The sequence below is a fragment of the Triturus cristatus genome, chromosome 3_2 (genome assembly GCF_964204655.1).
Source record: "Triturus cristatus chromosome 3_2, aTriCri1.1, whole genome shotgun sequence".
In the NCBI taxonomy this organism is placed as follows: domain Eukaryota; kingdom Metazoa; phylum Chordata; class Amphibia; order Caudata; family Salamandridae; genus Triturus; species Triturus cristatus.
The window spans coordinates 451,307,010-451,324,335 of record NC_140584.1 but is presented as its reverse complement, the minus strand read 5'-3'; the positions used below and the strand labels follow the sequence as shown (position 1 = coordinate 451,324,335).

Genomic DNA, 17,326 nt, shown 5'->3' with positions numbered 1-17,326 from the left:
ACAAGTTAACTTACATTTTCTTTCATCGTTTAACAATTCTACATTCACGGCCAGGCCTGTAAAGGAAAGAATATCAATACCAACCCAAAAAGCAGCATAGTAGCCTTACTATGTTTTGTTTTTTCTTTCAGTGTATGACTGTCCAGCTGGTCAGATCTACATCAACTGCAGTGATCCTGGGGTTAACATAGAGCTGAGCCGGGAAAGAACCTGTGAAAATCACCTTTTAAATTTAACTTTATCAGCACATGCCCCTTGTGTCTCCGGTTGTGTCTGTCCTCCTGGGTAAGTAAAACAAGATTGCTAGTTTTTGTGTACCTTGCATGAAACACTGACTCCCTTTAAGGCTTTCACTGATGTTACCCAAAAACATTTTATTTTTAGTGCTTTTCGATATTTAAGTCTACACCATCGCTACAATTGGATGTGTATTTTTAACAATGTTACTTTTGAGTATTCAGCAATAATATTAAACCTAAATATGTTTATAATCTTTAAACATACCTGAGAAAGCGTATCTCAGTACAAAAAATGAAAAGTCACTGTATCTGTGTATTAATTTAGTCATGAGTCAAAAAGAAAAGATTACTTGATTTTAATAGATCAATCAGCAAACATGTTAACAATAATAATTGCAATATATACTTACTGCTATAAAGAACGCAGAGCACGAGAAACATAGGGCCTTATTATGAGTTTGGCGGTGGTGCAGGAGCGAGACCGCCCTGCACCGCCAAACCCATGTTCGAACCGCCCGACAGATTAGGACTTTTCTCATGTCTTGTGGGCTGTTTTTTGGCATTCCCATGGCAGCGCCAATAAAATAAGCACCGCCATGAGAACGGCAAAATCAGTACCTGCATGGCATGAACTGCTGTAATCCATGCCATGCAGGTATTGGGGTGCGTGCACATAGGGGGGCTCAACATGTGCCTCCCTGCATGTACCCCATGACCCAGAGGCACTAGGGGTCCTCTAGTGCCACCTTTGTTTCCTCACTACCACACTTTTCATGGTAATCACACTGCCGTGAAAAGTGTGGTGGTGAGGAAACTCATAATATGCTTGGTTGGCCGCAGCTACCCCACCAAGAAAATTGCAGCCTCAAGACCGCTGGATGATTACGGTTGTGGTGGTCTCAGCGCAGCCCAAATGCCCTGGTGATAATAGGGTAGTCGGAAGACTGCCTCTCCCCCATGAGTTTGGCAGTCCATGGACTGCAAGGCCCATAATATCTATGATTACATAAGCCCCAAGCTCAAGTGGCGAAATTCTAAATTAATGGTACATAACATCACCGTAAACAATTTCTGCCAAATTATACTTACACCAGAAGGTTGACGAGAACTGAAAGATTTGCGAAGTTCACAAGACTAAGGCAAAGGCTCAATTAACAATTGAACTTTTTAAAAGATGATTCATTTTTTAGAAATAGTGAGGGCATTCTTTAACATATTGAACAGAAGGACTTCAGTAAACACCAAGCTTATAATTAAGGGAGTAGTTTAGGGTTTGGTGGAGCGGGTGAGAATCCATACATTCATGATGAACCAACCCAACAAAGAGGGGGGTCACGTCCCTCATTTAGAGGTGGGGAGAAGCACAAGGTTTTCACTGGCCACAGCTTCAAATGGTTCTGATAGTAGTATCTTTTGATATGCTGGCCTGAACACCAAAAGTCACCTGTTTAGAGCATGGTGACCTTCACTAGATTTCACTGCCTAAGACCATCAAGCAAGGTGTGATGGTTGCTGGCAGTGGCAGACAGAGGATGGGCAGGAATTGAATTTCAATGGAGATAAGAATCATGGTGTTTTAGAGAGAAATACAACTCTTGTATGTGCTATTCAAAAGTGGCTGTCTAAGCGAAAATCAGCGCTCTCACAATACATTTTGTTGTGAGAGTCCCATTCTCACAATCTGACATAAATGATTGTATATACCTTCCCAACAAAACTGTCCAATTTCTTGTTTCTGTAAGTAGCACAGTGAACATTGCTTAAGCAGTGCAAAGAGCACACACCCAGTTTCAAAGTCCCCACAAGAACGTTTCTGCTTATAACGTTTCATGTTTAGAATTTATATATTTGGAATTTGTTGGACCTGTCAGCCCTAGGGTGGTCTCCCCTTCCATTTTTTTATCGTGCCTCATTTTTTCCACCCTCATTTTTATGTTGGACTAGGTCTCCGGGCGCCTTTTCATTGCCAATCAGTGTTAAGGTGCAGGTGCTCCCTTCTCCCAAGATGGCTGCCAAAGGCCCCTGCTACTGCAGAGTGGTCTTTCATAGTAGCACCCTAGCTGCCAGGAGCTGGCTGGAACCCCACAACAATGTTGCGACTCCAGCCCGCCTTTTTGTCCCATAGGTAGAGTGGGGAAGCTCCTGGAATGTGCTGGAACCTTCTAGAAGGGAGGTGTGGTTTATCTTTTGCCGCCTTGGCCAGAGGTCACCTGACCTAGGGCTACTTAAGAGAGGGAGCGAAACTTTTGTGGTGAGTTGGCCATTGGGGTGAAGCAGAGCTGGAAGAATCCACCAGAAGTGTAGGCGGTAGGGCCTAGCCAGGGACTTATGCCTCCGAGAGTGACAGGATTTAGGTGCTGCCTCTTAAGTGAGTGAGGGACCCTGTGAAACCCACTGATCTTGCCCAGCAGTAGGAGGACCCAGAGACTCTCTGCCCAGCCTGACTAGGAAGGATCTAGTCGCCCTCTCCATTCCTAACCCCCTGTAACGGAACCCCTTAAGGGCGCCAGATACATCTGCGCCAACAAGACCTTATCTGACATCTAAGAACAGAAACTTACAAGCCAAGCACTGAGACTGCGTGTCCAGACTGAACTCTAAAACCTATTCACCAAGCACTGAGACTGCGTGTCCAGACTGACCCCTGAACCCTGATGCAAAGCTGACTGGAGAACCACCGGGGATCGACCAGGTATTAGCGCTGTGACCCCTGCGCTTCCTGCCCTGGTCTGGGACCCCCGGCAGCGTGCTCCGCTGAGCACAGAACCCCATCCTTAATTTGAGCCCCCCCTGTGACGACGACACCAGCGCGCTCACCGCCGTGGCCTGGAGGCCTGGAGAAGTGCCCTGCCGTGTCACGAGGCCCGCGGAGAAGCCCGGGGCCCCGTCGCTGCCGTCGCAGCTGCGTGAGGAGGTGTGCGAGGCCGGGGCCGAGTTCCCCCATCATCGTGGGAGCGGACGCCTGCTGACGCCGAGATCGAGGTAAGCCCGGAGGCTGAGATCGCCCCCGGTGCGCCCCCTGCGGGATGGGAGCCACACCGCACCCTTAGCCGGGATTCCTCTCCGTGGGATTCCCCCCCCCCTGTCTTCGCGACGGAAGAGACCCCGCCGAGGGATTCTCTCCGTGTGCCCCCTCGAGCGGTACTGAAGCGCGGTGCCCGACGAACTGTACCGGAGCCCAGAGACTTGCTCCTCAGGTCCCGTGGCGCTCCCCGCTGGAAGCTCCGCTCCAAAGTACTGAGAGTAAGTGATTACGAGTGGCGCTTAATGTTATATGCTCCGTTCCAAAGTGCTGAGAGTCATTGATTACGAGTGGCACTTTATGTCATACGCTCCGCTCCGCTCCAAAGTGCTGAGAGTCATTGATTATAAGTGGCGCCTTATGTTATACGCTCCGCTCCAAAGTACTGAGAGTCATTGATTATGAGTGGCGCTTTGTTTTTACATGCCCTGCTTTAAAGTGTTACGTGCTATTAATTCCGAGTAGCGAGCTGTCATTCATATGCCAGGTTGAAGTGTCACGCGCTACTGATTCCGAGTAGCGCGCTATTATCCATGTGCCATATTGAAGTGTTAAACGCTATTGATTACGAGTAGCGCTCTGTTATTTATATTCCCTATTACAGTGCTATGTGCCAGAGATCACGAGTAGCTCTCCATGCTAGGTGCCCCGTTCTGAGATCGTCACCGGTTAGCGCGCCCAACGCGCATGTGCAGCTACTTGAGTGGTAGTTGTGCCCCAGGCAGTACTGTTATTTCATGAATTGCATATGTGATATGAACAGCCTTTATAGCTCCTGACGGATATGTACATCGCTAGCTATTGTATTATCAACATATGAAATGTACTGCTGCCTTATGAACTGCATCTAATGTGATCTACTTGGATAAACTTGAGTATTTACATAACTCCTACAGTGTGGCGTCACTTATTGTGTGTGTTCCTCGTCGCATGTGAGGTGTGTGTTGTATGGTTGCTTTACACACAGACCTTTGGTGGCCCGACCGCTCGTGTCACGCTACCGCCCCATAGGGCCTGGAGACCCCAGGTCCTACAGAATTATAAACACAAAAGTACTCCACAGATTTATAAATGTAGAACAACATTTAAAATACAATTAAAAAACTGAATAGGGGCAATATAATAGTTCTAACTGGTCAAATAAATATTGTTAGATGTGAAAATCACCTACATGTATCTTAATTGCAGGTGTAGCAAAAGAGGATGAAAGGAAAGCACGTTATTCAAATCTTGTCTGGAACGCTGACAAAATAAGCAACAAATATGTTTCATATCATTATTACATTTCAACCAACCATTGTCACCATTTTTTAAACCCTCATTTTAAAATCCATAAACAATTTTCTAACTTCTAGATCATATTTGTCTGTATATAGAATTTTAAGCATCTTGGGTAGGCCATTTAAAAAGCCTTCCACTTAGTGAAAAGCCTCCACTTAGCAATAAGCGCTATTGAAAATTGATACTATCTGTACAACTGACTGTCCTTTATGTGCAGCCTATGCTATAGCCTGCTTTGTTGGTCTCCATACACAGAGTGCTTGATTTAGTGAAAGCAAGTATACGAACAAGCTTGTTCAGAACTCGTCTTGCATAATGCAATTATTGTCTCAATCGTCTGTACTTTGTGCGGCATGAGCGGCTCATTCAGCAGCAAATGTCACATTGATGAAATGTTTCATGTTTTAGATGTAGGTGTTTCCCCCTTTTTTAGATGTATTTCAGTATGTTATGAATTATGGCTCAGAATGGATTTTAAAGCAGATATTTTATTGCTATTTCGATGCTTTTATTTTTATTTGTATGTCTTTGAAATTGATATTCCCTTGCCAAATTTTTGTAGTTACTCTGTTATGGTATTTGTTAGAAATTGGGTTTGTGGCTGGCAGAGGTATGCACCCTGTCCAAGCAGGAACCCCAATCCTAGTCGGGGTAAGTCAGAAACACACTTTATATTAAGCGGTGCTCACCCACTGGTAGCTTTGCACAGAGCAGACAGGTGTAAAAAAAGTACATTAAACAGTAAAACCGTGAAAACACCACAAAAAGACTCCACACGAGTTTAGAACAATAAAGGATAGATTTATAAATAAAACAAGACCAAAACGATAAAATCCAATCAGTAGAAGTCGAGGTAGGAATTTTTAAAGATTAAATGCAAAAATAGCACTTAGAAGCAGTAAAGCTTAAAAAGTTAATTGGCCGTGCGGGACCGTGACAAAGTCAAGAGATCAGGCTGACCGTCATCCTGGTCACAAGTAACAAGATGTGTTGGTGATCTCCATGCAGCAGGGGTATTGCACTGGATTTCTCCACGCTATGGCTGTCTGTGAGTGATGCAGCGGTTATGAGGTGCAGCCGTTCCGACTGCGATGCACTGGGTTTCTTCAATGCCTTTGAAGAGGCAATGTGTTGATCTTCTGCACACAGTCACGGTGAAGTGACAGTTCTGTAGCGGTGGCTCCGAATGGAGTGCAGTGGTCCCAAGGGTGATGCGTTGGTTCCTATCAGCGCAAGAGGTCGATGTGTAGGTCCTGACAGATACAGCAATTTAAGCTCACTTCCAAGAACCCAGGACTGGATTGGCACCTCTTCACAGAGCAGGACTCACAGCAGTCAGAGTCCAATTGCTGTTTGCAGGTTGAAGAGAGACGTCCCTGATATCCCTGAGACTTCAGAAACAGGAGGCAAGCCAACAAACCCTTGGATGTACTTTGGTTCTGGGATGTAGAGATGCAGGTCCAGTCCTTCTCATACCCAGGCAAGAAGCAGCGGCAAATATAGCAAAGCAGTTCAGCAAAGTGGCAGGTCCTCCAGCAGCACAGCAGTCCTTCTTCCTGATAGAATGTATTCAGTTTCAGAAGTGTTCCGATTTGGTGGTGTCAGAGGTCCAGCACTTATACCCAGTTGGGCCTTTGAAGTGGGGGAGACTTCAAAGAGAGGTTTTGGAGAGTATATAGTCCCTTTATTTTCTGCCCTTGCTCTAGATTTACTACAGGGGGTTTGCAACCCTTTGTGACAGGACAGGACATGCCTCTTTCAGGTGTAAGTGTCAGCTACTCCCTCCCATCCTGCTCCGGTGTCCTATCAGCATGCAGATGGTTACTACATCGCACCTACTCTTCCTTTGTGTGTGGCTGTCTAGAGAGATTGCAGTACGCAACCTGTCACCCACCCCAAACGTTTATTCTAGAGACAGGCAAAAGGCACTGAATGGTTACAGCAAGAAAATGCCAGCTTTCTAATTGTTTACCAACAAAACTTGCCAGTTCTGAAAAACTCTTTGCCACACGTATTCTTTTCTGAGCACCCTTTTTAATATCAGTGATCAGTAAATATATATGTTTAATTTTTAAGGCATAATTTGAAAAAAAGTCACGTACAGAGACATAATGAGGACAACCATAAATACCCACCCGACATTCACACAAACAGACTATACAAAACAACTTTTAAATATATTTGACAATCAATTTTTTAGAACATATTATAGAGAATCAAAACATTGACAGTTCTGCCTTTTCATGCACAACAATGAAGTCATATGTAATATATTCTTTCACCATTTGTAAACTTCCTATGTTAATGGGCTACACAACCATGTACGGCTAATGATCCTGTGGATAGGGAGTCTAGACTCATCAATTTTTTATATTCACCCACCCAACACGTCCTATTTTGCTGCTTACATGGTTGCGTTGTGGTCGTTGACGCGTTTCAAGCCCGGATTATACTTTAAGGGTTCTTCTCAGGACTCAGAACTGATATATGCTCTCAAATCCATCGGTTAGTGTTTGAGCTCGTAACTACAGAGAGAGAAACAACACACACACCACCAAGTGACAGTGGGAAAAAGAGAAACTGGATGCTTAATAAATGATTAGAGATTGGAACAATTGACAAGTAAAGTATTCACATGATTATAACCGATGGATTCGAAAGCAGGCTAACTAGTTACGCAACCCCAAGCTGTCTGGGTGTCTGACATTGAGACATACTCCAAATTGCATTGGAACCCCACTAAGGGTTTTGCTGCCCTACTCAAAGGCATCTCAGATGGTGCCCTGAATAGAGGAACTATCTCGGAAGAAGTCAAACATTTTCTCATTCAAGAGAATCTAAGGAGCCCAAACCTATACATGCTACCAAAAATTCACAAAAGTTTGACCAATCCTCCGTTCAGGCCGATAGTGTCTACAAGAAGATCTATTCATGAACCGGTGGGAAAGTTCTTGAATAGGCATTTACAAGCTTGTGTCCAAGCTATGACAACATACATCAAAGACACCACAGATTTCTTGATAAAAATCAATCAAATAGCTCCCAACACTGATGAACTGGTTTTATTGTGCACTATTGACGTAAAATCCTTGAACACTTCAATTCTTCACAATGCGGGTATAGAATCCATTGAATTCTATTGTGCTAATTCCAACTTAGATGATGATTTGAAGGTATTTTTGATGGAACTTTTAAATTTTTCACTGTATCATAGCTATTTCAGCTGGAACGATCAGTTTTACTTACAACTGACAGGCACATCGATGGGCAATTGTGCAGCTCCATCGTATGCCAATCTGTTCATGCACAAGTTTGAAATGGACCACATCTTAACAAAGGACACTTGGAAAAACAATGCATTTGGCAGCTATATAGATGACATTTTCACAGTTGGAAAGGGGTCGGAGAATGAACTAACAATGACATTGAAGGATTTAAATGAGGTGAATGAAAGAATACAATTTACCTATGGTATCAGTTACACCAAGATACATTTCTTAGATGTTCCTATTTCGAAAGTGCATAACAAATTGGATACAAACATATATAGAAAAGAACCAGACCGCAATAACTTTCTGCATTACAATAGCTTTCACCAAAACTCATTGAAAAATCATTTACCTTATTCACAACTGTTTAGGGTGAAAAGGATGATTTCTAATCCTGGGGCACTGGATGAACAAATCAGAGAAATGTTAGAACAGAGGATATCCTCCTAAGGTCCTAGAGGAAGCCAAAGAACGCTGTGCCCTGAAAACACAACAGAAATTATTGGTCCCTGAACATAAAAAAGAGTGGTATTAACTTCCAAATTTTCAGCTATGAGTACGCAGTTTAAGAGAATCATTTTAAAACATTGGCCGATGTTGCAAATTGAACTGGGTTTTAAAGGAATTTATTCAAAATGACATTTGGTTGCTTATGAAAGAGGAAGGATTGTCCAAGAACTAATCACAAAACATTTCTAGCTGACATCAACTCAGACATATAAAGGAACCGTTCCTTGTTACAATTGCAACAACTGCAACAGCATTATAAGTGGCACATGGATTTGTCATCCTATGAAAGGCAATACAATTGCAGTAAAAACCACTGCTAATTGTGATTTCATGAATGTGGTTCATCTTCCTAAATGCCCATACGTATTGGCTTACATAGAGAAAACTAAAAGAAAAATTAAAACAAGGCTTGATGAACATAAGAGTAACATATGGACAACATTTTTTAAATCAGTGCTTCCGCCACACTTTTTAGAATTTTGCCAACTCAAATTCATGGTATTGGAAACTGTTGAAATAAAGGAGGGAAGAGGCAATCACAAACACCTCCTCCATAGAGAGAATTACTAGATTAAAAGATGGGACACGTTATTGCCAAATGAACTGAATGATAGGATGGAATTCAGTTGTTATTTGTAAGCATATCACCTTTACTACGAACCCTCAGTCGCGGATATCTAACAGTTATTTTGATTTACTTAGTAACATTGAACACTTAATAATGGCCTCCATCATTTCATTATAATGTGCACATATACCAACCTTTTGTTATTCTGATTTTGCAAAATTGAATATTTCGATATGGTCCTGAAAATTTTATATTTTTGTTTTTTTCATCACCATGATTTTTTCTGTTTTATCTGCTAATTTACGATTTACACATTTCACTACACATATTGCATGAGATGACCGCTGCGATTTGCACACCTTTTACTAACTGACTCAATCCACCCAGGTAGCTTTAAGGATTCTGGGTAATTTCTCGGACTACCGCCGACGGGTGAAAGCGTTCACACGCTCCTACTGACTTATAGAGCTTTGTTTGTCTTTTCTGAATACTTTATCTTATTTGTTACTAGAACTGGGAAACGTTTACAGTTTTCTGTTTTGTTTGTACACTGTGGGTCACATCTTGGTTTATGGTAATCACCACCACAAGACGCGCCTTCTAAGATCTATAAGTTCTGTTATATCCACATCACCGCTAGTGAGTTTACCAAGCCGTGTAGCTGATTAGGTTCACCAGGCTGCGTGATATGTATGAACATGGTTGGCTGGAAATTTCACATTATTTATTTCCCTCCGTGGAGTTCACTATTGGGATTACTCTTGCACTAGGACGTAGCTCATTGGACTTATATGTTTGAAGAGGAGGTGAATCTGTCACATTTGAAACTCAGACACATTGTACATACTTGATTTATGTTGGTACAGCCAGGAGGCTGGCTTTTGTTGTGACTCTTGTATATTACTGTTTTGCATATTTATGATCCCCTGATGAAGGACTAATCTGGCCTGAAATGCATTGGGACGGGGCGGTTTGTTGGTTTTTAACAAGCTGTTTGATTCTTGAAATTCATATTGACTACTCATCATGGATATGAATGACAATTACCTACAGCAATTTAATTGATAATTCGATGAAAAAACATTTAATCCGAAAATTTAATGAACTATACAAACAATCCTACTGGTTAGGGTTTTAAGCAGTGCAAAGTGGGGACGAACCCCAGCGGGGAACGCTTGTGAATCTAAGTGTTAGACCTGGCATCATTGGCATGGGTTTCCCCAGTATTTTTGCCTTTGCCTCCTGTGTTTTTGCTGTGTGTTGGACTTCGTTTTGCTGGTCTAGATGCTTTGGGCAAATTGCCACTGCTGTTCAGTGCCAAAGTCCCTTTGTCAGTTGTTGTTATGGATTAGTGATTCCATGATTGGTATACTTGACTTACTAGTCAGTCCCTAGTACAGTGTACTATGTGCCCCCAGGGCCTGTAGGTCAAATGCTGCTAGTGGGCCTGCAGCACTTATTGTGCCACCCACATAAGCAGCCTGTAAATGTAACTCAGGCCTACCATTGCAGTGCTTGTGTGCAGTCTAGCACTGGCATGCTGACCTGGCAAGCTCTCCCACTTGCCAGGCCCTAACCTCCCCTTTTCCTACATATTAGCCACCCCTAAGGTAGGCCCAAGGTACCCCTGTGGGCAGGGTGCAGTGTATGTGAAAGTTAGGACATGCCCTGATGTGTGTGGCATGTCCTAATATTGAACTACTGTCAATTTTGATTTTCACTATTGTAAGGCTATCTGTCCCCATGGGATAGAATGGGGAGTTTGTGCATAACATCCTATGAGTATTACTGCCCATGGGATCAAGATAGGGAAATCTAGTTTGATATGCCTGAACTCAGAATGTTAGGATGCATCTTTTAGTGAGGGTGATCTTTACATTTGAAAATGTCCACTCTCAGAAATCAGGTATTTTCTTGCCTAACCATTAAGTGTGCTAGGATGTGGATTGACTGTGACTCTGGGGGCTGGGGAGGAGCAGTGGCTCCGGAGAGTCTGGATGAGTCAGGGCTTGGCTGAGTAGACCTGGGCTGCATTTAGAGTAGGGGGGGGAGATTTCCTTTCACCTGAATGGGCCTGTTCTGCCTTCCACAATGCTGTCTCCACCTCCTTCCAGTAGGCTAGAACTGGTTTTGGCTGGGCACATACACTCTCTGCCTTCAGAGAACAAAGAGATTTACTGTATAAAAAGAGGGGCCAAGACCCCAGACTTATAAATCATTCTGGGAATCAAGAGGAACCTTTGCCAAGGAGAAGAGCTGAGGAAACTGAGGAGAAGTACTGCCCCTTTGCTGTGTGCTGTCTGGGGTTGGCCTGTAGTGGCTGTTTCTGTCAAGGAAATGAGAAGGACTTTGCTGTGTGGTGTGTCCCATGCTTGAAGAAGATCTCCAAGGGCTTGAAAGAAGAGCTTGCGTCCTGTTCTGAAGTCTCAGGGACACAAAGACTTCACCACTAGCTCTCCTGAACTTCCTTGCTGAGAGTTCTGATCTGCTAAGCGGTGCCTGCTGCTGTTTTGGACCTCTGGAAGCTTTTTGCCGCTGGGAGCTGGAAAAGTAACGCAACTTCAAGAAGCGCGATGCATCTGCACCTGTTTCCAACGCATCAGCGAAGAAACCGTCACAGCACCTGCCACGGCTCAAAAAATCACTACACTCCGAGATCGTTGCACCGATCCTGATGCAGGGCCTGCTGTGTGGCTGTAAGGTCCAACGCATCATGGGACCGCGACAGAAGAGAGCCACGCAGTGATGTCCCCACTGCAGCATCGAGCACCGTCACATCCCCGATCCTCACGTATCGCATCTGGGTGCAATGCCGGCCAGAACACTGGTGTCGCAGTAAGTAATGGACGCATCACCTCCCTGCACAGTAAGGAATGGATGCATCACGTCCCCTTCAGTAAGGAAGACGCATCACCGCCCGCGAGGCAGTAAAACACAACACATCACCTACCCTGAAGTAAGGAAACGATGCATCACCTCCCCTGGGCGAAAGGAACGGACGCATCACCTTCCCTGTGACAGTTTTTGTTTGTGTGCGCAACACATCCAAGGTACTTTGTGTTGAAAGTGTCGCATCTGCAATTTGCTTTGAACAGAACTATTTGGTTAATTTAAAAGTCATATCTTTATTACTGTATTGTGGATTTTTGTCGTTTTAGTCTTGTGTGGTTTAGATAACGATTACATATTTTTCTGAACTGGTGTGGTGTCCATTTGTAAAGTTTTCACAGTATTACTGCATGTGCTCACAAATGCTTTACAAACTGTCTCTGAGATAAGCCTGTCTGCTCATGCCAAGCTACCAAGGGGGTGAGCAGGGGTTATTTTAGAAGTGTATCCCCCTTATCCTGACAAGTAAGAAGGGTCCCTATTTGGACAAAGGTACCTACCTCTGTCAACTAGAGACCCCCATTTCTAACAATAAGCCAATGTTACCATGTTTTAAGCAGAGAGCATATGTACTTTAGCACTGGTTAGCAGTGTTAAAGTGCCCAAAGTCCTAAAGCCAACAAAAAAAAAATCTGCAAAAAGGGGAGGAGGAAGGCAAAACCTCTGGGGGTGACCCTGCAGAAAAGGCCATTTCCAACATTATGGCTATATTCTGAAACATTAACAAATTCCTGTATCCTAGATTCTTCCTGCAATAGATATATTGCACACGTCTGATGCAAGATGCAAGTTGAAAGTTATGCTCATAGTTGCTTTCTTTTATTATTGACCTCAACCAGGATTTGATTGCGGATTTACTTGTTTAATCCATTACCTCATTCTTTATCAACCCTTGCATTTACAGGGTCAATGTTAAAATGTTTGGACAAAGTAATCTTTGGATCAACATCTTCATACAACTCTTTCTAAATTAGCCCTTTTAATATATCATAAAGTATAGAAAAATATCATATTACTTGGGTTTGACATCTCTACTGTATTCCAGGGAAACCTAGGGACAGATGGACTAAACACTAGCCAAGTCTCCTGTAGACAAATGATCACAGAGTCGTTAAAAAGCTTAGAATCGAAAAAGTGTTCTGGTACAAAAAACACTGTGCTTAGAATGCATATCTACAGTTTATTTTTATAATTCTTTTTATTAAACATCATGAATCGACATAGCGGTTTACAGATAAGAGGAATTCATTCAATAGTACAGTGGTAATCACATTAGCAACAGGAAGAGGGCGATGGAGTGGCCTGGGTTACATCATTTATGGTGAGGGCAAATCATCAGGAAGGGAATTATGTGGAGGGCTACAGATATCTCCCCGGTAGGCATTCCAGGCACCCCAGATCAAGGACCACTTTTTGGGGCAGCCCAGCGCTAGATATACTGTCTTTTCTAGGAACATACACCAGTCCATGTTTGTCATCCAGTCCTCTATGGTGGGTGAACATGCAGCTCCCCACAACTGTGCAATGTTTCTCCCCACAACTGGGCGCCAGTAATATGAAGAATGGACGAGGATGAGGTCAACATCAGGGAGCAGAACTTCCACAGTCAAGTGCGGGAATACATATATGATGGGGTGCCGCTCGCAGAACTAACCTGGTGGACCTTGAAGCCGCTGTCTCCCCCGCGCTCGGGGCTGCTGAACACGACGGACTTTGAACCTTGGGAGGCTGTAGAACTACACCGCTGCTCCGGGACTGCGAGGACCAGGGTGCTCGCTGTTGCCTTGAGCCGGCACACCTGTGTCCTCTTCCCGGTCCCTCCCCACTCAGCATATAACATCTCGCGGCCCCCGCTTCGCGGGAGCCGCTCGCAGAACTAACCTGGTGGACCTTGAAGCCGCTGTCTCCCCCGCGCTCGGGGCTGCTGAACACGACGGACTTTGAACCTTGGGAGGCTGTAGAACTACACCGCTGCTCCGGGACTGCGAGGACCAGGGTGCTCGCTGTTGCCTTGAGCCGGCACACCTGTGTCCTCTTCCCGGTCCCTCCCCACTCAGCATATAACATCTCGCGGCCCCCGCTTCGCGGGAGCCGCTCGCAGAACTAACCTGGTGGACCTTGAAGCCGCTGTCTCCCCCGCGCTCGGGGCTGCTGAACACGACGGACTTTGAACCTTGGGAGGCTGTAGAACTACACCGCTGCTCCGGGACTGCGAGGACCAGGGTGCTCGCTGTTGCCTTGAGCCGGCACACCTGTGTCCTCTTCCCGGTCCCTCCCCACTCAGCATATAACATCTCGCGGCCCCCGCTTCGCGGGAGCCGCTCGCAGAACTAACCTGGTGGACCTTGAAGCCGCTGTCTCCCCCGCGCTCGGGGCTGCTGAACACGACGGACTTTGAACCTTGGGAGGCTGTAGAACTACACCGCTGCTCCGGGACTGCGAGGACCAGGGTGCTCGCTGTTGCCTTGAGCCGGCACACCTGTGTCCTCTTCCCGGTCCCTCCCCACTCAGCATATAACATCTCGCGGCCCCCGCTTGGCGGGAGCCGCTCGCAGAACTAACCTGGTGGACCTTGAAGCCGCTGTCTCCCCCGCGCTCGGGGCTGCTGAACACGACGGACTTTGAACCTTGGGAGGCTGTAGAACTACACCGCTGCTCCGGGATTGCGAGGACCAGGGTGCTCGCTGTTGCCTTGAGCCGGCACACCTGTGTCCTCTTCCCGGTCCCTCCCCACTCAGCATATAACATCTCGCGGCCCCCGCTTCGCGGGTGCGCGCGCAGAACTAACCTGGTGGACCTTGAAGCCGCTGTCTCCCCCGCGCTCGGGGCTGCTGAACACGACGGACTTTGAACCTTGGGAGGCTGTAGAACTACACCGCTGCTCCGGGACTGCGAGGACCAGGGTGCTCGCTGTTGCCTTGAGCCGGCACACCTGTGTCCTCTTCCCGGCTCCTCCCCATTTTTTTTTCCCATCAACCGTGCTGCCTAAGTGCCCCGCCCTTACGGGCCAGCGGAACGCGCCCGGAGCGAAGACCGGGCAAAGAGCGGGCCGTTTGTGGCCGTTCGTGGACGGCCGGGGACGGGACAGGCCTCCCCCCTTGGTATTTCGGTGAAAATATTGTGAACATATTGTTTGCCAGCTATTATATCAGCTGTTCTGTTTGGTTGTAATACATCATACCTTGGGTCTGTGACTTAATACTTTGGTTATTTTCCTGAAGTTCGAGCTCCTATTTTAAGTATGACTTCCTTAAGGTCTGGTAGGAAGGTTGCCCAGGCTAATCATGGGGGTAATATTACAGGGACCCTCGATAATTTCATCACTAGAGCGACTCGCGTTCTTGAACATGAAATTATCTTAACTGAAAAGAGACTGTCCTTAGACAGCCTAGCTAAAAAAAAAAAGTTTCTCTTTGCTATCATGAGGCCTAGGGTGACCCAGATCGTGCCCTTACTGTTCAGGTCTGTGGGCTCCCATACATTCAAAAGGCATCTCTTCACCTCAGGGCTGATGACCAATTCTAGCACTTCACTTAGGATATCATGTATTTTGCGCCAGAACACCTGAATGTGATCGCAGTCCCACAGTATGTGCATAAAGGTGCCCTCTCGGCCACAATATCTACTGTTTGTTGATTTTTTCCTATACTTTCAATCATATCAGTCAGTCAAGAAAGAGGCATCCCTGTTTACCTGATCATTTACAATAAAATTGAGCAAAGGGTGAATTAAGTATTTTTGAATGATATCTTGTTTTTGTAAACCAGATCTATTTTGTGATTTGCGAAGATATAATAGTGACTTGAAATATCTAATTTACTAATAATCATTCTTGGAAATTACACTGATTTCTGATCCATTGATGATATTGAAACATAATTGATAAATAGTGTACAATATATTCAACAAAGTATGTCTATTCATTTGTAAATGCAGGCTCTGTTGAGAAAAAATGTCAACAAAAAACAATCTCAAGCAGTTATCTGGTAGAGCCTCAAATATGTTCTCTCCAGCCATAACTATCTTTTTTGATTTGCCAATTACTCATGCTTTATTTTGAACATCTATGCAAATGGCCAAATCAGCTATGATGTTACTGATTATTTGAAGAAGAAAGAAACAGCAATTTCATTTAATCTGCTGCTCCACAAATGTGGCATAGTTACCTGTCCAATCAAACTGATTGCCTGCTGTACTATTTTGAGTCAGGCATGCCATAATGTGTCAAATGGTGGTGCCCCCTCTTCCTCCATCGGTTGAACCATACACGGACATTACAATGGAGTTAGAGCTGTTGGTGAAGTGCATTAGAACGTCTACATTATTTAGAATAGATGGTCTGATTTAACTTTAATCAGTTTGTGACTACCAGAGACGTAAGGTCATTCATTATTTAGATTTTAAAAAACAACCTCAAGCTTTGGGAGGTTGGTTTTGAAAAACAAAGTTTGTTGAGCGGCCACCTAGAGCATGGTCATTCCGAAAACAATCACTGCCTTCAGAGGACTCAGAGTAGTCTCCACAGCCCGCAGAGCCAACGGAGATCTCAAAATGCAGTGTGCCGTAGTCAAGTGAGGTTGTTGAAGGTAATGGCCTCCTCCACCCTGATGGACAACGGGACACCCATCAATCTCCAAATCAGTCAAACTATTATTGTTCAATTTGTTTTTCTTTTTCTCTTAAGGGTTTTAAGCTTTAGCTTCCTCTTCAATATCCAAAACTAGTTTTCCTTCAGTCAGGCTAGAAAGCTGTTTCCTTGTTCTACTTTTTCTGCAGCCATATTTGTGTTTCTCTTCCTTTTTGTGTTTTCTATTGTGAGATTTTTCTTTCACTTATATATTTAGCATGTTCACTGTCTAAACTGTTAGTTAGGTTTTTCACACATATGGAAAAATCAGCATCTTGTACTTGTGATTTTGTTATTAGCATTGACATACATTTGAAAAGCAACTTCAGCCATAACCTCCCAACGTCAGTTTTTGTGGATTTGTGTTCCATAATGTCAGATTTGTATAGTTATTTAATGACTGCAAAATAAATGTAAGAATATTCACAAAAGGATCTTGAACTGCAAGCGGTTTAGCTAACAGTTTCACCGCCGATCCTATCGTATACTTGATAGGAAACAGCACAGAGGATATAGCCAGCTCCACAATGTTAGGTTGGGAGTATATGCTTCTTGATGCAAAGTGAATTCTAGGGGATTATGAGGTGATGTGTCTCATATAAATAAAACTTTAAATCAATAGCTGATTCAAAGAATAACACATTTTTATCAGATTTCCCCTCTGTTCTTTCTCCATCTCTAAGGGTTGCTGCAATCCAGTCATTAACTCTGTACTTCAACAACATTTAAATCCACTCAGTACAGTTTAAATTATGTTAACAAGAAGAGGGTTTTGAAGAGTTGAATATCACCCAACATTTACATTTTACCTTTCTTCACCTGATACCTCTATCAGCTTCACTGCTAAAGTGGAAAGGAGCACTTGATTTATTGCAATAGTCTGTTTTAATGTGCTTTTAAAACTTGTATCTGCAACTTGAT

The 17,326-nt window shown here is 44.3% G+C and overlaps 1 protein-coding gene across 1 annotated transcript in view; it reads left to right on the top strand.

Moving 5' to 3' along the window:
* OTOG (otogelin) overlaps positions 1-17,326 on the top strand; it is a 1,045,291-nt gene that overhangs the window by 477,991 nt on the left and 549,974 nt on the right. The window contains exon 23 of the mRNA XM_085647044.1: positions 132-285. Coding sequence (XP_085503170.1) covers positions 132-285 — 154 coding nt within the window. The remainder of the gene's footprint in view (positions 1-131; positions 286-17,326) is intronic.